At 34.3% G+C, this 20,927-nt stretch overlaps 2 protein-coding genes across 8 annotated transcripts in view; one reads left to right on the top strand and one right to left on the bottom strand.

Annotated features, from left to right (window-relative positions):
- LOC149806899 (lipoamide acyltransferase component of branched-chain alpha-keto acid dehydrogenase complex, mitochondrial-like) overlaps positions 1-10,611 on the bottom strand; it is a 34,751-nt gene extending 24,140 nt beyond the window's left edge. For all 7 annotated transcript variants that reach the window (XR_016421243.1, XR_016421242.1, XR_016421251.1 and 4 more), the window contains exons 1-4: positions 10,533-10,611; positions 9,438-9,561; positions 7,701-7,776; positions 3,050-3,234 (exon numbers count right to left, since the gene is read on the bottom strand). Coding sequence is in view for 2 of the 7 variants with exons in the window: in XM_089959304.1 (XP_089815430.1) it covers positions 3,050-3,234; positions 7,701-7,776; positions 9,438-9,561; positions 10,533-10,592 (445 nt within the window). In the remaining 5 variants the exon portion in view is untranslated. The remainder of the gene's footprint in view (positions 1-3,049; positions 3,235-7,700; positions 7,777-9,437; positions 9,562-10,532) is intronic.
- Positions 10,612-10,692: 81 nt separating this feature from the next.
- Positions 10,693-20,927, top strand: part of LOC149806898 (serine/threonine-protein kinase Nek8-like) — a 60,664-nt gene continuing 50,429 nt past the window's right edge. The window contains exons 1-4 of the mRNA XM_089959277.1: positions 10,693-10,843; positions 17,734-17,939; positions 19,349-19,404; positions 20,648-20,824. Of these exons, the coding sequence (XP_089815403.1) occupies positions 10,797-10,843; positions 17,734-17,939; positions 19,349-19,404; positions 20,648-20,824 (486 nt within the window). The 5' untranslated portion in view covers positions 10,693-10,796. The remainder of the gene's footprint in view (positions 10,844-17,733; positions 17,940-19,348; positions 19,405-20,647; positions 20,825-20,927) is intronic.

Below are 20,927 nucleotides of genomic sequence, written 5' to 3'. Positions count from 1 at the left end.
AAACTGCACCAGAATATTTTCAATGGTTCTTGAGCTATGCTGGTTAGAAGATACAAGATACAAGATTACTGTCATTCTAAGGAAACAGAGGTCATGAAACATAACCCATATAAGACAAATTTAGGTCCATGAGACAATGTTCACACCAGTATGCTTATATGGACTGTTTTGGACTAATATATGAATGCTGTCAATAAGGCAAAGCAGAGATATTTTCACAAATTATTGCAATATTTTAAAGCAAAACTGGCAGTATCTTTATTAACTGATGTATTGAATAATAGTATTGTTCTTTTTATACAGCCTAGGACTCCCAACTTTTGAAAAAGTGCTATATATTAACACTGGGGCTCCTTATGGGACTCTTTAGTCCAAAGAAAAACCCTAATTTAGACATTCAATAAACACACTAACTTGACAACAAAGGCACTATTGTAAATCTGAACAACTTAATTTTGATTGGATGTGGTGGCTTGCCACAGCATCCAATGAAATTCACAGGCTTGAAGCACAGAAATATCTGCTAGATACACCAAGGGTTAACATATTGGAACTTAGTTAGCAAAGATAGAACTGAGGTGTCACAGCTAATCTCATTATATTTCAACTGTCCAAGGGCTTTACTGCTTCTAGTTAGTTAGCTAACAGTGGGTAGTGACAAGCAATTTTATCCTTTGCTTAACAATTGTCCACTAATTTCTAAATTTGGCCTCTCTTTAATAATTTTTGTTGTAATGCTAAAGCAGTTTATAAAAAACATTGCAGCCAATATATGCCAAGCTGAGAAACTAACAAAGGCATATGTAACATGTATCAGTTTAAGTTTGCATGTTTGAGAGAGCACTACTCACATCCATGCATAAAAATATTGCTAATGCCATAAGTCAGGAGGCGGAGGGAAAATGTTTATTAAAAAAAACATCTACATCAACAAAGAGAACACTTTTTGCCAAACCATTCTACTTAAAGTGAGTGAATTAACCATAGAGCAAAAGTTGCAACATCATGACTGGTGATAGGACCAGTGTGTATATAAATTTTGCTGAAAAAAGAATTTTTGTAGGATAATCCATAGCAAATCAGGGTTAAACAACCACCTGCTAAGTCCTAAAGATGATTGGGGTGGGTGGGTGAAACATTTTTTTCGTAATATATTATTCATGGGTGAAAGTTCAGAAAAACTACAATAATGAAAAGTAGGTAGGCCAAGGGTTAAGGACAAAGTCCTGGGGTGCGGGAGGGCTATGGGAGCAAAACCCTCTGAAAGCTATAAAAAAAAATGGAGTAATTTCGATACTAGATTTTTGCATGAAAATTTAACTGAACAATCCAAATATCTGATTCTTTAATATGATGCATAATCCATTTAATCATTAACACGTACATTTTAAAAAGAATACAGCTTCCTTTATATCAACACAATTTTTCCATTTTTATTTTGCAAATTTGAAAATTCAGAAGCTGAACATATTATTCAAAATGAATATTTGATACAAGTCTCTTTCAGTTAACAAATAACCACAATTGCTTATCCTAAAAACACTGATATTAAACAATTTCATTATCATTCACTTAGTCAACAAATAATATTTTCTCAGTCTTAAATCTGTTTGCATGCACTGCTGTTGTATGCAGATTGCTTTTTGTTTCAAAGTCATTCTCCTATTCTCATCATGAAAGTCAGTCAGCATATATACATTGTACAAAGTCAGTCAGCATATATACATTGTACAATGTCAATCAGCATATATACATTGTACAAAGTCAGTCAGCATATATACATTGTACAAAGTCAGTCAGCATATATACATTGTACAATGTCAATCAGCATATATATACATTGTACAAAGTCAGTCAGCATATATACATTGTACAATGTCAATCAGCATATATACATTGTACAAAGTCAGTCAGCATATATACATTGTACAAAGTCAGTCAGCATATATACATTGTACAAAACTTCTGACACAGAAAACGCATTTTCCACCATACAGAACTAGCAATTCTGAGAAGTAGATGGTTATGCTCTAAAGTTTCAACTCAGGAAAAAGAACTGTGATGTTCTTTTAGCCATTTATACATTTGTAACTGTACTGAATTGGAGAGAAGAAAACAAATCAGTGCAGTTCCTGTCTCCAAGTTCAGTATGGGGAAAATTACAATCATCCTCACCAACAACTACCAAGCCAAGTTAATGCAACAAATTATTTTTTTTTAAAAATCAGTCTATGAAGCAAGGGGGCAGGGGGAAATAGAGAAAACAAGGGAAGAATTATATACATGGAGAAACAGAATCGGCCAAGGACTCTCAGTCAAATAATTCAGTACACTCTATCCACTATCGTTCCTATGAGGCAAATGTAGGAATCAAATAACTGTGGAATATAACAACAGATTTGTACAGAAATGGAGTTATTCAGGTTTCCATAGCAGGCACTGAATTATGGAGTGAAGTACAAACTTCACGATGCAGAACACAAGGAGCCTCAAGTGAAATAAATAACAAAAACTTCTGTTTGCTTGCTCAACAGTACAAAATTAACTTGAAATTTAGTATCCCAATGCATTGATTTTTTTTCCCCTACTAAATGCTTTCCAACCATCTCAAACCCCTACCCCAACAATAAACCAATGCATTTGCACAATTTGGAAGATCGACCTGTGGGTACATTCTTAAGATGGAATGTCCGTCACATGATGGGGAACTTTCAACTGTGTACATTACAAACATCAGATTCATGTGTTTCCATGAAGTCTGTCAAAATGTCTGTTTGCAACCATGACAATCTCAGGATCCCTGCACAGGACATGCATTCAAACCTGTCTTACAGATCACATTCTTTAGATATTCACCTGCTTTAAACAGAAACCTTTTGTAATTCCCATTCACCTGCCTTAAACAGACACTTTTTGTGATTCCCATTCATCTTATTATTGTAAAATTAAACTTCCATTAGGAAGCTATCTTAAGAGACCAATTTTTTTACTTTCCAAAGTTAGCTACATACAATAGGTTTGAATATATGCTGAATGTGTTTTCATTTACCAGATGCATTGCCATCTAATTCTATATCCACCAATGGCTTGCCAACAAGAGCAATCTCATCCACGTCATAATAGATCTTCTTGATGATTCCATCATAGCGGCTTGTGATGGTTACTGCTGCTTTGTCACTCTTCACTTCACAGATGCTTTCAAACTGGCTCACTCTGTCTCCAACTTTGACAAACCTAAAAGCAAAAATTTGATAAACCTAACTAAATACAAATATCCACTGAAGAGACTGGTGAGCAACTATCTTTATGAATCTAAGATAAGTCCATTTCTTCTGTCCTTTTTTTAAACTGCCAAGACTTGAAACCCTCACTCCTCCATGCCAAATTGGGTAATAAAAATATCTTCTTATATGTGAGTCATACAATACATGTAAGTGCAGGACAAAATTCTTTGTCATGGCCTTTGACCTCAAACCAGATATGGATAAAATGACGAAAACAAAACAAAGTTATTTAAGTGTAATCATCCATGGGATTTATCAGACATATTCATGAGGCGAGTTTGATAAAAAATCCATTCATACTTGCTTGTGCTATTCTACTCGCAAGCCAGTACAACTACATTTTTTAGTTATGAACTTTGACCTTAAAATTAATGTCCAAGTGCTGACTATCAACTTGTTCGCTGCAGCTTAGAAACACCAATAGTCCTCTCACACTGAATGGATAAGATCTGACTGAAAAGTAAAATGCACTACTAACTCATATCCAAGTGGACAAGACTTGGCTGTGCAAAGTTAAATGTACTATTAACTCGTACCTGATTAGACAGTACTGGGTTGTGCAAAGTTAAATGTACTATTAACGCGTACCTGATTAGACAGTACTGGGTTGTGCAAAGTTAAATGTACTATTAACTTGTACCTGATTAGACAGTACTGGGTTGTGCAAAGTTAAATGTACTATTAACTTGTACCTGAGTAGACAAGACTTGGCTGTGCAAAGTTAAATGTACTATTAACTTGTACCTGAGTAGACAAGACTTGGCTGTGCAAAGTTAAATGTACTATTAATTCGTACCTGAGTAGACAAGTCTTGGCTGTGCAAAGTTAGATGTAATATTAACTCGTACCCAAGTGGACAAGACTTGGCTGTGCAAAGTTAGATGTAATATTAACTCATACCTGGATAGACAAGACTTGGCTGTGCAAAGTTAGATGTAATATTAACTCATACCTGGGTAGACAAGACTTGGCTGTGCAAAGTTAGATGTAATATTAACTCATACCTGGGTAGACAAGACTTGGCTGTGTGAAGTAAAATGCACTAGTAAGTCATACCTGGGTGGACAAGACTTGGCTGTGCATAGTAAAATGTACTACTAACTCATTCCTGGGTGGGGTTGATGCACATTTGCGTCTTAAGAAATAATTAGCAAAAATCAAAATTCAACATCATTTAATTTCTAATTTGCATAAATTATTAATTTGCCTGCTCATCATCAGTCCAGAACATGGCATGAAGGAAGTCAAATTTATTTTACACAGGCACCCAAGCTTGATAATAAAATGGGTTAAAATCATAAAAATATTGTGTTTTATATGAACTCAGTGGATTTAAAACCCTTCTCTAATACATGGTCCCTTAGATAAACAGCCACTTCTTATTATATGCAATACATATTATTAATATTATTATTATTATTGTCAAATTTGTTAGATCTGCACAAGTCTCACTTCAGAAACAACTAGACCATCTTAGCTAGCCGAGGGTAGTTGACCCATTTTGTTTTGAATGAACTCTTGGCATATTTATCAATCTGAAATGGTATCTATTGCTTTGATCTCTGATTGGATGCAGCTGAAAGAAAGTGACCCAGTCAGATCACTTGCTACATTTGAATTTGGAGATCATCTGAAATAATCATAGTAGCCTCCATACACAATACAAGCTGCACACAAGTTTCTCTAGTTTAAACATTTTAAGTAATATTTAATTCCAAATTACACAACAAGTTCCCTCAATGATTATTAATTTCACTTGCTATAGCAAGGGACTCTTTTATTTGCAAGAGGGCACGTTTCAGTCCACTAAATATACCATGGCTGATGTAGAATGAATTGGGTCAATGACCCTCAGCCATCAAAGTTGTTGTTGTGGGGTTTAACGCCATATTTCAGCACACGATAGGCTATGCATGGCAGCCAGTATTAATGGTGGAGGAAGAACTCGGGAAAACCCTGGGAAGAACCACCGACCCACGAGAAACTAATGGCGAGCTTTCCCACATACCCACGTTAGCCGAATCCTAGACTCAAACCCACGCAGACAGAGGTGAGATGGCAGTGATCCGTAACGGAGAGCGCTTTAGACCACTCAGCCACTCAGGTCCCCCAGCCATCAAAGATGCAACCAGATACGAAAAGAAGTCTTGTAGGGACACCTCTTTGTTGACATAACCATCCATTCAGAAGGAATAGTAATAAAAAGATTTTCAAGATGGCACATTGACCTCTATGTTGATATAACCATCCATTCAGAAGGAATAGTAATAAAAAGATTTTCAAGATGGCACATTGACCTCTATGTTGATATAACCATCCATTCAGAAGGAATAGTAATAAAAAGATTTTCAAGATGGCACATTGACCGCTATGTTGATGTAACCATCCATTCAGAAGGAATAGTAATAAAAAGATTTTCAAGATGGCACATTGAGATGGTATTCATTGTGGACCATCTATACATCACACCAAGTCTTGATACTGATACAAGCCACAACTATTCAGTATGAGCTATAACATGATTTGCATGACTGGCAGCTTTATTGAGTATCTGATCAGCACAAATTTTACTGAGGACCAATTGGGCATGAAAAGAAGTCTTTAAGTGAAAAGCCCATGTCAATAAGACCATTTCTTTATCGGTAGTGTGATGACAAAAGTTTCCATGTGTCCCCCATGGTGGTGAAAACATGGATGTCAGCTCAGTACCATTATCATTTTGGACTAATAAACCCTGAATGGTGTCTACATGTCCATTTGTTCTGAAGAAGTGATAAGATTTTAAAAAGGGCCACAGAGGTGGCCATACTGGGCATCTGAGGAGCACCATTTTCATTTAGGACAAACTAGACCATGTGATGAATTTGTGCACAAAATTTCATGGCAATGTTGCATGCAGTTTAGACGCAGTAATGTAAAACTCATGCTTATGGACAGTGAATAACAAGCCATCATAAAACTCGTCTGGTCTATGAACAGTAATGCTTATAAAGTCAACATAAACTAATGAAAAAGTTATGGCATCAAGATAACATTGATGTACACATATTTATTGTAAGGTCACATTTCAAGCATGATCAGCCTGGTGTCAGGATAATGCAATTGGGTTGGACATGATACTACATGTTTTTGGCATGATGTCCCAGTGCTAGACATCACAATAAACTGCCACACTGCCGATATCATAACAATATGACTCAAATTGTTAAAGATTCGTTAAAAATATAAAAAACACACACATTTCAAGGATGAAAAGATACACTGGTCTTGATCCCAAGCAGCCATTCTAACTGCAGGTAACTTGTGGCTAATTCTACATGTACCAATTCTCTCAAAACAATCACCTCTGAGCACCTGTCAATAATTTGCTATAACAGTGTTATGGGATTTTAACTGTACAAATTTAATGATGATGCCTTAATATCAGTCAAACAATTATTAACAAAAAGTAATAAGAATGAGCAAATAAATGTATGATTAGGAAGAGTATGAAAAAGACTATCAAGGACACCTGTATATAAAGGACAAATCAGACTGAACCTTGACTGTATTTGATAGCCTACAAACATTAATGCTAATAAACTAAACCCTGACTTTATCTGACAGTCTATGAATAGCAATGCTAATAAACTGAACACTGTATTTAAGTCTACAAACAGTAATGCTAATAAACTGAACACTGTATTTAAGTCTACAAACAGTAATGCTAGTAAACTGAACACTATTTTACAGTCTACGAACAGTAATGCTAATAGACTTAACCCTGACTGTGTTTTATTTTCTAAGAACAGTAATGCTAATAGACTTAACCCTGACTGTGTTTTATAGTCTAAGAACAGTAAAGCTAATAAACTTTACCCTGACTGTGTTTTATAGTCTAAGAACAGTAATGCTAATAGACTTAACCCTGACTGTGTTATATAGTCTAAGAACAGTAATGCTAATAGACTTAACCCTGACTGTGTTTTATTGTCTAAGAACAGTAATGCTAATAGACTTAACCCTGACTGTGTTCTATAGTCTAAGAACAGTAATGCTAATAGACTTAACCCTGACTGTGTTTTATAGTCTAAGAACAGTAATGCTAATAGACTTAACCCTGACTGTGTTCTATAGTCTAAGAACAGTAATGCTAATAGACTTAACCCTGACTGTGTTCTATAGTCTAAGAACAGTAATGCTAATAGACTTAACCCTGACTGTTCTATAGTCTAAGAACAGTAATGCTAATAGACTTAACCCTGACTGTGTTTTATAGTCTAAGAACAGTAATGCTAATAGACTTAGCCCTGACTGTGTTCTATAGTCTAAGAACAGTAATGCTAATAGACTTAACCCTGACTGTTTTATAGTCTAAGAACAGTAAAGCTAATAAACTGAAACCTGAATGGATTTTACTGACTGGTATGAACTTACCATTCTTTTATCTCTACCTCTCTGATTCCTTCCCCAATATCAGACAGATTGAATGATTCCACTTTGCCATAGTGACCTGAAAATATATGTAAATGAAATAGTAGCATAGGTTTACAACTGGTACCAACTGTTAAGCTGCTGGACAAACTAGATTTACAATACACAAATCCTTTTGAGTAACTTAAAACAACTTCAACAGGTGGGCAATTATCAGGCTTTTTTCTAATAGGGTTTGAGGTTTTTGCAAGCTTTGAATCTGTTGAAACAAGTAAACTAATTGATTAAAAAAAATCTTAATAAAATCATATCTCCAATGTCCTACATGAAAATCTGACGGCGACTGTTTATGGGTCATATTCTGGTGACCTATGTTATTACCATAATAGCTAATTTTATCAGCCAATCAGATCAAGTCATATATCTTCACATTTGGTAGACTGAGCAGTATAACAGAAGAGCATTAATGCGTGCCAATGATTTGATTCACTTTCAGATTTCTGAAACCTGCATTTCCATTGGCTAATTCAAAGGTCGCTAGACTCCTAAGCGGTTACTGTTATATCTTCACAAAGTACAGTGGAGATCTGATTTGATTCAGTTTGGGATATAACATACATGCAAACAACTACAGGTAACTCATGAAACAAACTATCAATTACACAAGTCTGCTGTACCCATCAAGAACAATATCTATGAGTTTAAAAAGAGTTCTATCAGGGAATTTTATTAATTTTTTATACAGATGCTTGCAATGGTAGCTTGGCTCTTCTTTTGGACTTGTTCAACAGCCAAATTTTTATATATTTTTGTTTCTCAGCTGTGCTAGCCATGTTATTTATCACAAACAGCTTAACTGTTTGCACTTTCATTTTTTTATATTGCATACATACACAAAACAATCAAAAAGCTTTAATTCTAAATTTTCAAAATTGTGTAATACATCTTAACAAAATTCTCATACAAATTAAAATGCTTAGAAATCAAACTATTAGGAAAATTATCAGCAATTCTTTTATACTGATAGCTACTCATATTATTCTCCCTTCTCTTTTGGCCCATCAATGCTGTAAAGTTAAAGGTTTTCATTTTATAAAGTGTTAATTTCATTGCTGCAACAAACCAAGAATATTTTGGGGTTCTTTTTATTGGCACTTTAATCACTTTACTGAGCATAACATTAACATACTCAGGAAATGGAAGATAAGTGTCTTCCCCATGGGCATATTGTGGCATGGATGGGTACTGAACCTGTAACACTTGGATTAGGAGTCAGATACTCTAACTGCAGCTCCCATCAAGAATTTAGCGACCAAATGAACAGTGATTCTTCTGTGGAAGGAATAGGGCCCCTTCTGTGGAACCAATAGGACCCTTTCTAGCCTATATATTTAAATACCAAATGAAAACGTCATTTTTTGCAAATCCTCAAAAATAGATACCCAAAAAAAAGAAAGTATTTGGCTGGGCCACCAAATGCTAGGCTTCTAATTTTTGTCATTTTAGTTATTAATATTCCATCTGGATAATTTTCATTACATAAGAACTACATAAGCCAATATGCAAGGAAATTGCTTTCATTCTTAGAAGAAGAAAAATATATCTAAAATATATATTTTAATGTGATTTGAATAGAATCAAGCAGAATAATAATGTTCTTTGGCTTTAAACATATCTACAAACATTAGAAGAATGGATGTGGCCATTGATTACTTATATAATGAATTGCAGAGTATGTACCAGCAGAGGAATGCAAAAGCCTGGCATGGGGAGAGATCAGTGCTTGGAATGTTCTGTGGTAGCTGTCATATTTCAGGCAAGGCAACACAAGATGTCTTCTTAAAAGTAATGAAGCTGTCCTGTGCTGCAAAATAGATATTGATCTGTGATTAATGGTTACTTCACATAAACAGATCATATGACGGGCTGGCATGTTTTGACATCAACTAACATCATTACGAAAGTAAAATTTTCAGGAATATTTCAAACAACTGACAAATGATGCTTTTCTACAAAGTAAAGTCATGTTTTAGTCAGACTTTACTTACTCTGATGTCTTTTTTCAAATAAATTCAAATTCTCACAAAAGAAATGGACCTATTTTCAAGTTTTGTTGGCCTACATTTCAGTTGACTGGAAAGCGATCAAAGCCGGAAATGCCGAAATTGGGGTAAGTTGAAATATTATTCTTTAATGAAACAAATAAAAATATATTATGCCTATTAGAACTGTAAGCAACAGTTCATTTCATCAAAGAAACTTATCCCCAACATGTACCTACCTGAACTTACTTCGGCACAGAAAGTATATTAATTACACATAAATTAGTGGAAGAGTGTCGATATAGGCTGCCAAGTGTGTGAGATGTTCCTGAAACTTCGATTACTCATTCCGATGTCAATGACATCGGAACAGGCTATACAAGGCCGTTATTTTGAAAGTAAGACATAGCACCTAAACAAAATCAACATGTGCTATATCTTGCATGTAGGATTAATATTACACGCTACCACCCACCCCCGTTAAAGTGTCAATACTGCATCATGTATTTATGCAAACGATAACGAACTTCCATGAACTGGTAAAAATAATTGCTTGTCTATAAAACGAACTACCCGTGCTTTATCCGTAGTGCGTCAATAATTGCCCAATTTGTTCTATATACTTATATCAGCTTTTCAAATGACCTTCCCACGACTTGAGAATTTTTCGAATTTACAAATCTTTAATGCAATTATTCCGAATGGACAAATATCTAAAATCATTACTTTGGATCAGATATTAAATATACAAATGTTCAACACCATGACACGTTTATTTTTTGGATATATATACTTGATAAGTCTTCCAGCTTTTCAAGCATTTGTTCGAAACCCTCCTTGATAATGTTGCCATCTTTGCACCAGTTGAAGAGTTCTATATAGTTTACTTTAAACTTTTTCACTATAAAATGTATTGCGTGTTCCAGTCTTGGTATCTTCTCGCAGGTGCACGAGATTTGCGAACGATATCGAAATCATGTAAACATTCTTACTGATGATAAAGAAGTGAAAACAGTAGTCAAACATGGGGTGATCTACGCACAGTAAATTCTCTGGAATGGAGAAGTATGAAAAAATCAGAGTTGTGGGCAGAGGAGCTTATGGGTAACGTGTTTTCGAGGAAATTTGATAACTTCAGTTTTATATATCTTATGTTGTTTTATTGTCGTCCGACACCAATGTCACTAGGCCGATAAATCATCCTTCACCCGTGATGATATTGTACAACATCTTGCATCAGTGTCAACACATATTTGTGGGGTTGATTTATCGGAGTGCAATGCCAGTACATCTCTTAGTGCCTCTTAACGGCGTTTGGTAGGACCCGCTGTCTTATTGCATGTGACAGACATTTAGATGAATTGGATGCTTATGAAGATCAATGTAAACCAATTATCAAACAAACATATTATTTACCAGTTATTGAGTAGGGGTTTTAATGAAGCCTGTTATCTTGTAATGTTGCTTAAATTCCCAATTAGTTTTATCTGAAGCCAAGATACAAGAACGTCGGTGAAATAATATAATAAAACACTATGTCTGACCATACATCCCCGTTTGTTTGTACCCCCCTACCGATTTCAATAACGAAAATGTTTAATTTGATAAAAAGTGCACAGAACTAAGTCAATTGAATCATTGATTTATAATTTCTAACCTGACTGTGACCAGAATGGCACTAAGTGTTGGCATCCCTTGCACCCTTTCATGCTTAACAGACTTTCCATACTAACATGGCGCCATATTGCATACACTATAGGCAAGTTTATTTCCATCAGACAACATAATGGCGTAGTTCATCCTGTTTGGCAACTGCCGGATAATTTCGTAAATTACCATTACGTTGAGAGTTTGGAATTATATCCCTTTGCACACATGAACATAGAAATTAAACCGCTTGTTAAATCCACGTGAAAAGTGAATTTGTTGTTGTCATTATTTTCCTATTCGACATTGTAAATATCGGAAGCAGACGACTTATGTATGTACAGCTGTAGTTGTGACACACCCCTTTGCTGAAAATGGACTTGTCCAGGAACTGGAAATGGATGCGAGCATGTACGTCTATTACATTGAAAACTTCCGTTAAGCATGAAACGTGCAGAAGGTCACGGTGTTAGGGCCACTCTACTCAGTCAGTTAGAAACTATAAATCAATGAATGAATTGACTAAGTTCCTTGCACTTTTTATCACATTAAAGGTTTCCATTATTTAAATCAGTAGGGGGAATACAAACAAAAGGGTTTGTATTGTCAGACTATAGCTCTGTACTTCAGGGAGTGGGGGAACCAGACCGCCCCCGCCCGCCACTTTTCCCAAAAAAATTAATAAATAAAAGTGTTGTTATGTGTAGCCCCCAAAGTTATGTTTGTTGGAAATTTTATGAAAAGAATTCTGATCCAAAATTTTTGAACTAAATTTGTGATGGGGTATTTATTTTCCTAGTGTGTTCTAAAGGGTTGTTCATCCCATTGTGGGTTTGATCCCCAGTATCAGAATTCCTTCCCTTGTTTGTTAGGTGATCTTTGCCAGAGATCTCCTATGTCCCGTGTGTGCTATGTGTGTCTTTGCAAAATTGTGTTTTTGCTATAGATTTGTATGTAGGGAGGACAGATTCAAAATATATCCCAAGTTGTCTTATCATATAAAATATTTGGATGTTGTAAAATGTCCAGATTGGTTTTGTATGAATTTTATTTGGAAATTTTGAATTTTGACAAGAAAACAGTGCAGTATTTGATTTTAAAAAAAGATGTCCTAATGTTCTATGTGTGTGTTCTTTGTGTGTCGTTTTCGCATTATATCATAATTGTATCCAAATTGAGAGAGGCTATGCCCGAGTAAGGAGCCACGTTTTCTTTATTCATTTATGTTTCTCTTATCTGCAGGTTATAGCCCTCTCATTTATCATTAAAACTAGAAAAGTTCCAAAAGTGTTTAAAAACATGATTCAGCATGCAGGTACACACATAGTACATACTTACAGTGTAAGGGTATATATGCAGACATTACAGTGCCAATAGAAACAGCAAATTTAAATGACAATGCAATATTAGATGAAAGGCAATGCAACAAATTAAAAGATGATACACATTAGGTAACAGACAGTACAATATCAAATTAAACTACAACACAGTAATGGACACTATTTTGATGCACAGTGTTTTTTTATATGTATGAATATGTGTAACATATCAGAGAGAGGGATACACTTAATAATTTAAATACGGAATATGAATATTTTTTTCTTTAAAATCATTACATAATGTTAATAATTACAGCTGATTAAACAATAGTATATGTTACAAGTCAATGCTCTTAAAATAAATAACAGAAAAGAGTGAAAGGCAACAAGCTTTGCAAAATTTCAACAAATTATTTATTTCCCTAGAATACAAAGTGAAAATGAGAAAAAAGAACATGTGAATTAAATCCCAAAATAATACAAGAATTACAAACACAAGTCCTAATAATATAAAGTCCTGAATAAAATTAAGTAGAAGTCCAGAATAAATCCAAAAACTGAAGCTGATGATTTGTCTGTGGTAGCTTATAGAGTGCTGATGTGTCAACAATCTTTTGTTGAATCACACTAAGATAATTTCAGGTTTGAATTCACTATAAATTCCAGTGAATGTTTCTGTCCAAGAATTTTATCATATAACTTTTGTATTTCCAGAGAAAATAATCACTTGAATTCAGTAATTTGAAGAAATAAAATTTCCAGCCCAAAAATGAAATACTGGACATAATGTATAATACAACTTAAAAGTGCTAGGTCTTAAAAGCACAACTGAAAAAATCCTCTCAGTTACAAGATTATATAGTTCTCTCATAGCTGCCAACCCTCACAATTTTGGCGTGAATTTCACGACTTTTTCAGCAATTCACGGATTCACACAGCATGCAAAAAAAAATCATGAATTCCCCAATTCTCAATTATTTTAAATCTTTAATATTCAAATTCCCATTAAGTACTAGTCTTAATCTACTAATGTGAAGACTAGGAAGGTTTGCAGAGAATCATAGGAGTTAGAATAATCAAAGCTTTAATGTACTGTACTGTTTTTTTCCTTCCATTTTGTCTGAGTCATATTTGTTACAGAAGTGCCATAAAAGTGGGATATAGTTCAAATTTGACATAATTTCTAGTGAAACATATGAGTCACCAAAAAAGAAAACAAGCACCCATAATTTAAAAATTTAAACTGGAACTCAAAACATGTTTTTGGATTATGTTTGTTAATTTCTATGCATGCATTTACTGTTTAAAAATGACTCAGCAACACTAGAGAATTGACAAGTTTGCATAAAATTCATTAATCTCTTAAGTACAACAAAATCAGACTTGATGAATGAATGATAAAGATATACATAAATCAGAAAAATTAAAAGATTTGAGGGAGTTGTGGTTGTAATAAAGGTTATTTTACTCTTAAATTTGTATTTTTGAAAAATTCAGCATTTGTATTGGACACATAAATACATTCAGGTTTTAAATGATACAAAGCAGGGCTTAACTGCATACAGATTTGGAATGTATGAAAAAAGTTATTAATTTATACTGCACACTTGTATCATAAAATAGATTTAGATTATTTCAATGACAACATTGTTTTTCATATTTTTACACTTAAAATAAAAGTTATATTTTTAGAGCTTGTGTGGTCTACAAATTTTAAATTATATTAGATATGACTTGATTTAACTTGAAGAAGGTATAAATAGAGCAGTAAGTATTTAGTTGACATCTGTGATGGAAAAACAGCTGTTTCAAAGAGAATTTATTGATTGTGATTAAACCATAGATGCTGTCTTTAAATTTGCTTAACACTTTTCCAAAAGTTTTGGAATCTATAGAAACCTTATTTGGCTTTTGAATGATACTTCACTTGTTTTATGACTTGATTTAATAACAACATTCATAAGAAAAAAACTGCTTGTACATGTACACATTTGACAGTTGCCACAGTGAAACAGTTTATGCTATATAAAGACAGAATGTTAGGCTCATAGAATCAGGATACGGAACTCAAAATTACAAATAGCTTTCTGACAGGGTGTGTATTTGACCGAAAATCTATGTAGTTTTGAAATGATACCAATTAGGATTTGATGAAGGAATGCATAAAATATTGCAATTTTTACATATCTGACCGTTGCGCTGGATCAAGACATTTCATAGATACCATTTTGTGACCTGTGATTCAGCCCTTAAATTTAAAATGAAATTTTCAAATGTTGTACAGCCAGCAGAGAATTTGTTATACTTTTGAATGATATGAATTATAAATTAATATTGTTAGGTATTCTAAAAAAGAATGAATGAAAAATTACAGTATATACTCACTGATACCATGAGTCCAACTGCAAGCTGCACTGACCCAGATCTGTCGGCACATAATGTGCCAGCAGATCTGGGTCTGTGCAGTTTGTTAGGAGTAATCAGTAGAACAAATAACATAGAGCCTTATATGCAGATAACTTAAGCTGTGGCAGATATGGATCTTTGTTGTATGCGGTTTGACTTGACTTATAAGAGAGTATAGATGGTGCATGTTGTTTGTCAAACAAGTATTTACGAAGCCTGTGTTTTTGATTTTAATTAAATTGCTGTTTATATGACATTACTTTGAAATAACTGACAGTTGTAATGGAAGAGTAGTTTTTTCAGAAAGAATTTTATGCTCTTGTTGCAGTTTGTATGAGGTTTAATTTACTTTCAAATAACAAACATGAAATTAGTTTGCTTCAAGTATGGAACAATGTATATATTACAGTACTCAAAGAATCCCATATCCTGATGCCTGGGGTTGCACCAGTTTCAGATCAGGACCTTCCTGTACTGTAAGCAAAGTGCCCATTGGTCTTGTCAAAAACAAAAGTTGCTGAGAAAATTTTGGTCATACTGACAATATGTGAAATTTTATTGATTTTATTTTCAGGCTGTTGAAAAACTAGTAAATTATTAATATTTATCCCCATGTATGCCCCTTACCCTTAGGAAGATTGTCTACTTATCATACTTCTATCAGAAGCTTTAAACTTCCTGTACAAGTGAAGCATGTAACCTATGAATTGAACAGATTGCTTAAAAGGTAAATAAAAGATATATGTATTTCGTATTGCACTGGTTTAAAAATTAGGTTAATTAGGAATTTTTAAAAACATTATTTATATTTATAATGATTAATAAATATAATGTACTAAGTGCTTCAAAATACTGGGCAAAACCAACTCAATCAGGTGCTCAAATCAGTTTGAGGAAATTAAAATTTTTATAAAAATGTTTTGTTTTATATTGTTATTTTTTATTTTTTACTATGGGGAAAAAAGTGCTAGGGTCAGCAATGAGAAACAGGGATGGTTTACCAGCTGGAAACATGCATATATTTTGGGTGCCTAATTAGTGCTCACTTTGCTTTGACATGCATGTAATTCATTTGGACAAACATACCCTTTATTATACTGTCTACTGCAAATACTGTTTTATAGTTGAAATCTGCCTTTGAAAACGAAAGGATGTGTTGTTTAAACTTTTTTAAAAAGAATTTTAAAAAATGTATGCATTCTATCCTTACATTTATAGAAACCATCAAGAAAAAGTCTACTGGAAACCAGAACCTTTTCAGCAATCATTGCAACTGGTGCAACGATGCGTGATTTGGTTGTCAGATTAAGGTTAACATGTGTACACAAAAGCTGTTAATGATTACCTTATTAACTCTATCCGGAGTGTTATGTTAATTGCAGGATGTTCTTTTAAGGTGCTCTAAGTAATAAAGGGATCAAGGGTTTTTGAGTCTTTGGTTATAAATTGTCCATCCTTTGGTGCCATTGAGATAAAAAGGAAAGTTCAACCAAAAATTTACTTTTGTAATCAAATCATTTACTAACAATATTGAAAAAGAAAGTATATAGAAGATAATACCATATTAATTATTGAGAGAATATCCCAGTTGTATCACAATAACAGATCAATCAGCATTTTGAGGTACATTTTGAGGACATGTTCTTGTGGTAGATCCACAATATGGCAGCCTCCATTGTCCTCTTAGTCACGCAACCCCTAGTGATGTCATCAAAGCATTTTGTCTGTCGACCAGTTGTTAATCTCTGTGCTGTTATGTTTCTTATTTTATCTTGTGTCAATGCAAACTTTTAGACCCAACAAGTTTTCTGCCACTTTTTATTATTTTTTGACATTACTGCAGAGAACTTGCAGAGGGTGAATCCAGTAAAGCTTGTGGATTTCTGTTGGCTTGCACCTAACAAATGGATTAATTTGGACTGACCATTGATTCCAGGCATAATGTTCAATCACAGATGTCACACATGTACTGATTTACATCACATAACCTTATAAAGATCTGTAACATTATATAAAAAAACATATCCTTTGCCTGTGAGTTCAACATTATTGCATTGAATGAACTTTTTCTTTTTAGGTCTTATCGTAAAATAAAAATTACCACTTTGGGGCAATTTGAATCCAGTTTTGTATGTATGTTAATTTTTGAAAAAACTTTTATGAAAGATAAATTCAGCTGTTTAGATTTAGTATGTATCTAAACAAAACCCCACAGTATTTTGTATGACTCTGCCGAGGTTTGAACCCACGACCTCCTGCATCCGAGGCGGACACTCTAACCACTTAGGCCACTGGAGCGGTCTCATTATTTTGTAATTTGCCAACACCTTTTGGTAGAATTGCAGCAAACTTTGTAATATACTTGTTTATGTAGTTGCAAGTTGGTTCAAATACATCATCTTGATGAGTTTGACAGGATCAGCAAGGTTTGGGAAAGGTGGGTAAAATAATGTGCAGTTTTTTATTCCTATTCATTTTATTTCTGCCACAGATAGCTGTTATTTAAAAATGCTCTTGTCATAATAAATAGCTGTTTGCTATGCTGTACCCTAAAATATGTGTTTTTTATGGTAGTTTTAGGTACCAGCTAAGTGACCAAAACTTTATTTTATCTTCTTACAGAACAGTCCATCTCTGTCGACGACTGAGTGATAAAAAATATGTCATCATCAAACAGATTCCTGTGGAGCAGATGACGAAGGAAGAGCGACAAGCAGCGCTCAATGAGGTAAAGGTCCTATCCATGCTGAGTCACCCCAACATCATTGAGTACTACGAGAATTTCCTTGAAGACAAAGCCCTGATGATTGTTATGGAATATGCTGAAGGTGTGTTCAGATTAGGGCCACAGCAGTGACCAGAGTTTCTAAACATGGTGTATGGTGTATAGTAAATGAAACAATGTTGTTTAATTAAGTGGATTCACAAACTCAAGCTTTCCCAGACTCTGCAAAAAAAAATAATGAAACTTTATTAAACATTAAACATTGTTTTGGGATCCTAATTGCTACATTAGCACTACTATATTTGGTTGTGAGTTTGTTAGATTTATGAAAGAAATCATTGAATATATGATGCAGCAAAACACAGTAAGTCCTGTTTTTAGGAGACTACAAAGGACTTAACTTAGTCAGTTGTAAACAGTTATATTATGGCTATGCAGGGAACAGATGGAACTGTTTACTCCATGTTTTCCAGGGGTCAGATATTGCCTATTTTGAGTTACTAGCCTGGTATGGATTTTGCTGAAAATGATTTAAAAGTTCAAATTTATCTTCCAATTTCTTTGTAGAAGCTTAAGTTGTTTGCACCAAGTTTCACTCACCTTACAGACCACTCCAGTGGTCTAGTGGTTAGAGTGTCCTCCTCCGATTTGTGAGGTTGCAGGTTCGAACCCTGACCAAGTCATACCAAAGGTTCATAAAAATGATACTAACAGCTGCCTCTCCAGGCTGTCAGTATTAAGAGATTAGTGTTAAGACTAGTTGACCTGGTGTCAGGATAATGTGACTGGGTGGGACATCATGCTACATGTGTGTGGCATGATGCCCCAGTGCTAGACATCACTTTAAACTGCCACACTGCAGACATGGTAGCGATATGACTGAAAAATTGTTAAAGCTACAATAAAAATCCAAATCACACACATACACACTCACTCTCCCAAAAATAACTTTTATTTGTGTATGCTAGTTGGTTTAAGGAATTTGTCCCCTGAGTGTTGTATGCCAAGTACATGTATAATAGAACTCCTTGTTGTTTACAAAAGCAATGAACAAATAGTTTTGTCTGATACCTTCTCAGTCATAAAATGAACATTTTATTGTCTGAATTAGCTAAGGCTCACAGAAAAAAATAATAACTGTTGTCTGTCGGTAAGAACATTGGTTTCATGGGACTGCTTGTGATCAGGTTCATTCATTTGACTACAGTTCTAGATGCCAGTCACCATACCAGGCAGTAGTTTATAGTTACGTTTCCTTTGTATGCAGCTATTGCTTATAATTGTTACAGGAAAATAGATAGAAAATGACACGAATAAGAAAGAAACAAATAGTTTGCTACAAAAAACTGAGTTAATATTAAATAATGCTAACAATGGTTTTGTGAAAATATGTTAATGACAATTTGTCTGTCAGAATTAAGTGTCTTTTAGTGCAAGTTTTACTGCATATCATCAGTTAGTTATGTCATTTTGTATGCATTAAATGAAATTTGATTCTTCTGTACATTTCAGGGGGTACTCTTTTGGACTATCTCCATCAAAGAAACAACAGATTACTGGAAGAAGAGGTATTTTTAAACAATAGAAACACATATTGATGCAAATTTGTCAGTATTGAGCTCAGACTGTTTCTTGTCAGAAATATTGAGATTCGGATAGTCAAAAAACCGTTGAAATCTGTTGATTACAATTTTTTATTTTGTTTTATTTTCATCTCACATAACTGTTGTCTACCATTAAATAGCATTTATATATGGAGGTGCTGTAGCTCCAGTGATTATCATTCCTGATTCATGACTGAAAGGTTGTGAGTTTGAATCCTACCATCAAATTAGCCAGGGTTGGCTATCACTGTATGGCCTTTTGCAAGGAACTTCAATATACTATACTTTCTGTGCCATAATATACCAAACCAGGCCATTTTTATATGCCCACCATAATGCCATAATATACCAAACCAGGCCATTTTTATATGCCCACCATAATGCCATAATATACCAAACCAGGCCATTTTTATATGCCCACCATAATGCCATAATATACCAAACCAGGCCATTTTTATATGCCCACCATAATGCAGAAAATATTATGATATTGGCCAGCAGTACATGTATATGTCAGTTACGATTTCGTTTCTGTACAACAACTTGATTTGTCCATCATCTGCAATTACTACACTTTTTGGATGGCTTGCACTTGGGTTAAGAAGCATAATGATTTCTTGTCAATATAAAGTACAGAACACTTTACGCAGTCTGTCTGTTCATTGGATGAAAAATTAGCGAACAGAAGCCCACTCACACTTAACAGAAGCCCTCTCATTCTTAACAGAAGTCTGTTCATTGTACTTAATAGAAGCCCACTCATACTTAACAGAAGCCTTCGTTATATTTAACAGAAGCCTTCTCAGCATATTAGAAGCCCACTCATCATTCTTAACAGAAGCCCACTCATCATTCTTAACAGAAGCCCACTTATACTTAACAGAAGCCCACTCATCATAACAGATGCCTATTCATTATACTTAACAGAAGCCTACTCGTCATATTAAACAAGTCCTCTCATCATGTGTAGTATTGTAGATCCTTCATGAGTTCAGTTAGTGATGAAAATATTACTTGGTGTGGATTATTCATGAAATGGTTACGCAGATAGTAAAAGAACCTCTGACAGATGCATACAGTTTTGGGTCATTATGGAAACTGGTAAGATATGATTTTGCATGGACATGTCACATGCAAGAGTTGCTATTTTTGTGCTGCAACATTCATAACAGCAAATATTTAATAACTTTATTTTTCACATTTTCAGGAAATCTTGAGATTTTTTGCCCAGATGCTCCTGTCTCTTCAGCATGTTCACTCCAAACAGATTCTTCATCGAGACCTGAAGACCCAAAATATTCTACTGGATAAGAAGAGAGAAGTGGTCAAAATTGGAGACTTTGGAATTTCCAAAGTTCTAAGCAGCAAGAGTAAAGCATACACTGTAAGGAAAGTTGTTTTGAAAAATAAAAGCTGAATCTAATAATTTCATGGGTCAAATATTTATCATCAGAAAGTAATCTGACTTGTTTAATTAAAGAGTAGAC

Source organism: Sinohyriopsis cumingii, chromosome 1 (assembly GCF_028554795.1).
Source record: "Sinohyriopsis cumingii isolate HCF-2022 chromosome 1, ASM2855479v2, whole genome shotgun sequence".
Classification (NCBI taxonomy): domain Eukaryota; kingdom Metazoa; phylum Mollusca; class Bivalvia; order Unionida; family Unionidae; genus Sinohyriopsis; species Sinohyriopsis cumingii.
This window is presented reverse-complemented; position numbering and strand designations above follow the sequence as displayed.